This window comes from Macrobrachium nipponense, chromosome 3 (genome assembly GCF_015104395.2).
Source record: "Macrobrachium nipponense isolate FS-2020 chromosome 3, ASM1510439v2, whole genome shotgun sequence".
In the NCBI taxonomy this organism is placed as follows: Eukaryota; Metazoa; Arthropoda; class Malacostraca; order Decapoda; family Palaemonidae; genus Macrobrachium; species Macrobrachium nipponense.
This window is the reverse complement of record NC_087202.1, coordinates 129,833,675-129,838,456: the sequence shown is the minus strand read 5'-3', so window position 1 is coordinate 129,838,456 and position 4,782 is coordinate 129,833,675. Positions and strand designations below refer to the sequence as shown.

Genomic DNA, 4,782 nt, shown 5'->3' with positions numbered 1-4,782 from the left:
GAACGAATTTCTCTCTTTCTTAATTTGATTTTGTGTAAGTTTGCACTTTAAAACATATTGCAAAATCCAAATAGAAACTCTTACGTCTTTCATTGTTTCCTTTCATTTCTTCATTTTGGTTACATTTAAGTAACGAATCTGAAATCTTGCCTATAAACGTGTTTTAACAACTGATCACAGATATCTCCTATTTTCAGAAATGGTGACCTATGTTTGTTAGTGATAAATCTTTTCTTTCTCTTTGCTAAGATGCTGGAAAACCAAGTCTGTTGTCAACAAGGATCACCTTCGGGAACGTGGCTGGCCTCCGGGAATTTCCTTGGCAAATCGCCATGACTGTCAATGGCAAATTCCACTGTGGAGCCTCCCTCATCAGCGACTCCCATGTGCTGACTGCTGCACACTGCGTCGTGTCGTAAGTAGTAGAGAGGAACAATCCTGCATCACACAAGGTCGTCCTTAGGCTGGAACAAAATCTCTGAGGGATTGTAGCCTAAGATCCAGCTGAGGTTTATTTCATGTGCTCCCTAAAAAAGCTTGCTTTGACAGTTTGTTATGGTAATCTACAGACATCTTTATCTTAACTGTAGCTTCTGGTTGGCATGGCCAGGGAGGTTTTTAACTACTGCCTCTAATTAATTTTTATTTGATATAGCACTACATGGCTGGTTATCACATTGTTTCTTTAGGAATGTATCACGTATTACAAATTAGCAAGTTAATACCATTTATTTTGGTGGGAAAGTCACTTAAGACAAACTCTATTAGTACTAATTAAGGCTTTTATTTGATATTGAAGCTACATCACTGTAATCACCTTGAAAATGTTAAGCAAGCTCTAAGTATCCAAAATGACTAACTTGAGACAACAATTTCTGGTGGAAAGGTCATTTAAGACAAGCTCAAGCTAACCGCTGGGGGATTATTGCTAATTTGTGGTATTAACTGACATATGAGCTACAACAGTCAGTTAATACCACTAATTAGTAATAATTGCCCAACGGTTACCTTGAAGTTGTCTTAAATATGAGCTACAACACTGTAACTGTCTCAGTGGCATGGTCGATATGGTGCTGGCGTGCTACCTCTGTGGCCGCGAGTTCGATTCCCGGGCATTCCACTGAGGAGTGAGAGATGTGTATTTCTGGTGACAGAAGTTCACTGTCTAAGTGGTTCGGAAGTCACGTAAAGCCGTTGTTCCCGTTCTGAATAACCCCTGGTACCATGCAACGTAAAACCATCATACAAACAACACTGCAACTACCTGGAAGATGTTAACTATAGATCATACATCCATAATATCCAACTTAAGACAAATTTTCTGGTGGACTGGTCATATAAGCTACCATCAACAAGGATAGATATTGTGGTGTACAGGTTTCGCAAGACTTGACTGCCCTGATGTTGCTAGCCATGAGGAATGTTTACTGCTGTGCACCAACACAATACCCGGTACGATGTGTCCCAATAAATTATGCTGTTTTGGTTTTTACCATCGAATGGGATCTTTGGGTTAAAATAGCTTAGGGCTGAATGTTTATGTTGGTAGAACAAATTCATAATGTCTCCATGAAATTACTAATCTCCATCTGAGGTACTGGGGTTGAAATCAGGTAGGTCATCTTCATCATCCATATCTTTTTCAATTCTACCTTTATTTCTATATCATTTGCTCATCTGGCAGATTAGCTACACATTTGCCTTTCACTACAACTTTCAGTTTGCTTGTTGAAGCTTGAATAATGTTCCACGAAATGCCTCTGGCCCAATGTTCCACCTCCTCAGTAACTTTTTCTTCTGCGACGCTGGATCTCTCTCTCTCTCTCTCTCTCTCTCTCTCTCTCTCTCTCTCTCTCTCTCTCTCTCTCTCTCTCACCCGTGACCTAATGTTGAAAACTTCCGGCCATTTAGGGTTTCATGTCATGTTATTGATGAAAAAAATAGGCTTTTTCCAGACCTTTGTATAGACATCATAGTTCTAAACTCTATTCATCTCTTCCCTCCAAAAGAGAATTTGAATTTGGAGTGTAATATGGTACTCTACCATCGCTGAATCTTATCTCTATACAATTGCAAACAAATGTCTGAGTATTTCGTGTAGCGTGTGAATTTAGAAAAAAGAAAACCAATCACATCAAAATATCACCTCGCATCTTTAGGAATATTGTGCTATACTACATAGTAACACTGAAGGAGGAGCTTGGTTTTGGGGAAGCATTGAGATTTATTGTCTTGATCTGATTGGATGCCGGCGGAATTTCATTCTTCAATTAAAGGTGACACTTGTTCTCGATGGTGGATGCTCGCTTTGAATTGGTTTTGCTATGCTGGCCAAGTATCAGTCTCCCATGCGATCTACCTTATGGATATGTTTGACACAGTTGTTGAGGAGTTAGGAAAAGGCGGTGTGTGCAGTGGACAGTATTGTGGTTTTATGCTTTGTTGGTGTTTATTGGAGCTGGGTCTTAAAATTTTATGTCAACAGTGTACAAGTGATGATTGTTGCTCTATAAGGGTTTCCAAGAAGTCATAATTCTTGTAATCACGTGATTGAATTCCATTTTTTATATCCCACTTAAAAGGATTTGACCGTGACTCTGTCTGCTGGAGGTGTCTGTTATATTGCTGTAAACTTCTTGTGTTTCTGGTAATATCTGGGGATTAACTACCTTCAACTCTGATGACAATGTTATCAAATCCTTCCACGAAAGGAACTTAGTTTAATATTGCTTAGAAGCTTTAAAACTGATGCTCATGAAATTCAAGGCTGCAAGGAAGTTTAGTTTACTCTCATTAGCTTCTTAGCAAACTCTACATTTAGGAAAATATCCAAGGCAGTTGCAGACAGATTTGTAGGAGGAGTTTAAAGAAAATCCTCAAGAGCTATGTTGTTAGGGACTGCATTGCATAAAAGTGCAGATAGTACTATTTAGGAGGGCGAGGCTCCTTGAGAGCAGGCCAAGGGCAAAGGTATTCTGGTATTCCTTCTGCATCCTTTGGTACAGTTTGCTAAGATTTCCAGTGTCTATATTCTTAGGGTTAATCATCATTGAGGAGAGGTCTTGCTTAAAGAGTAGACTATAAGGAAACACTGACTTAACCAGAAAGTGAAGTTAGAAACGATGTAACATCTTTAGTTTGGTTAAAACTAATTGTGTATGTTTATGTACAAATGAATGCATTAAGTACCAAGTAACTTTTATCCTCATACGAGAAGTGATATCTTCAGAGCATTGCAATCTCCCCCAAAACAGATACCAATACTCGCCATCTCAGATTGACTTGTCTCTCGGGGACTGGGATTTAACTACCACCTCAGAGGGCAAGAGTATTAAGGCTAAAGTTTCCAAAGTTTCTGTCCATCCGCGCTATTCTCGATCAACCCTCCAGAATGATTTGGCTGTCCTGAAACTGACTGAAAAAGTGGAATACACAGATCGGATCAGGCCCATATGTCTTCCAACAACAGGTCAGTAAGTTGTCCTTTCCTTTATTCTTGAAATATTTATTTTTATGGATCACTGAATTTTGGTAACCTCCTGCAGACATACCGTGTTCCAATAATAAAGTGATATCTAGAAATGAATGTCCTATGAAACTATCAGGAGTTCTCTATGCATTTCACTCTAAGTTGCGAACCAGCATTGATCCAGGCTTTACTCTTACACTCTCGCTCAGCAGATGCTCAGGCATAAGTGAATAATGGTACAGTACAGTATAGTGCATGGTTTAAAGAAATCTGTCAGTGATGGTTTCGTGTTTCCGTTTTTGCAGTGGTCTGACACTGTAAGTTGATCTTATGAATGGGTTGTTACCATTTCAAATGATATTACTACCTTGCATGAATAAAACCCTAATTATTTGATCATTTAACATTTGGATGCTTTGATAACATACAAACACTGTTCAATTACAGATATTAATGTAGAAGATCAGCTCGCCATCGTCTCTGGATGGGGAAGGAACGAAGTTGCAAAATTACAATCTCAGCTGCATTATGTTCAGGCCACAGTCATCAAGAACAGCGTCTGCGATCAAAGATGGAATTCAAATGGAGCAGCCAGAGGGTTCATAGTCTCCTCCATGATGTGTATGGACTCATCAAGTGGAGACTCTTGCAATGTTAGTGGCAATATTCAATGTTTTGTTTTGATTTGGATTTCACCAGTTTTAGTGCATTCTTCTCCATATATTTTAAATGTAAGAAGGTGGTCAGTTACCCTTCATCCTCTTTTCACTTCTCTTATTTTATTTAACTTTGTTTTGGTACATAAATGAGTCATGTTCAATAATGTCTCATGTGGAGAAGGTGGTTGCAGTATATGAAAAAATTAAGTTTTATGTTGAAGATAAAGTGTTGTCCTTAATACTTATCAGTCTGTATGGGAGCCGTGCTTACAGTGTGCTTTACAGTACACTGATTCTGTAAACCAGGGGTCTGCACCATCCCTCCATCCTCCCCTCCCTGGGGGCCTCATCTGATACAAATTCTTGGGATGAGGCTTGTGAGAGTCTAGCTAATGGACTTGGTGGTCACATTCAACTCCTGCCAATAACAATTCTCACTTCCCAACAATAACAATCTGATCACAAGACACTGTAGCTTTCAAGTTTATGGTACAGTTAGTTAACTGTTAATGTTAGCTTGAGTTAGTTTTTGTGTCAGTTAGTTAGCTCACTGAATTTGGTTTCATAAGAAATTGTTTACAAAAGGAACCCATGCATTTTATGAGATGTGAGTCATCTCACTGAAAAGGTTTTACAAAGATATTTAGAATGAAC

General features: G+C 38.9%; 1 protein-coding gene across 1 annotated transcript in view; it reads left to right on the top strand.

Annotated features, from left to right (window-relative positions):
* The window catches only part of LOC135222057 (transmembrane protease serine 11F-like), a 70,652-nt gene that overhangs the window by 63,817 nt on the left and 2,053 nt on the right, over nt 1-4,782 (top strand). The window contains exons 9-11 of the mRNA XM_064260199.1: nt 250-415; nt 3,255-3,469; nt 3,917-4,122. Coding sequence (XP_064116269.1) covers nt 250-415; nt 3,255-3,469; nt 3,917-4,122 — 587 coding nt within the window. The remainder of the gene's footprint in view (nt 1-249; nt 416-3,254; nt 3,470-3,916; nt 4,123-4,782) is intronic.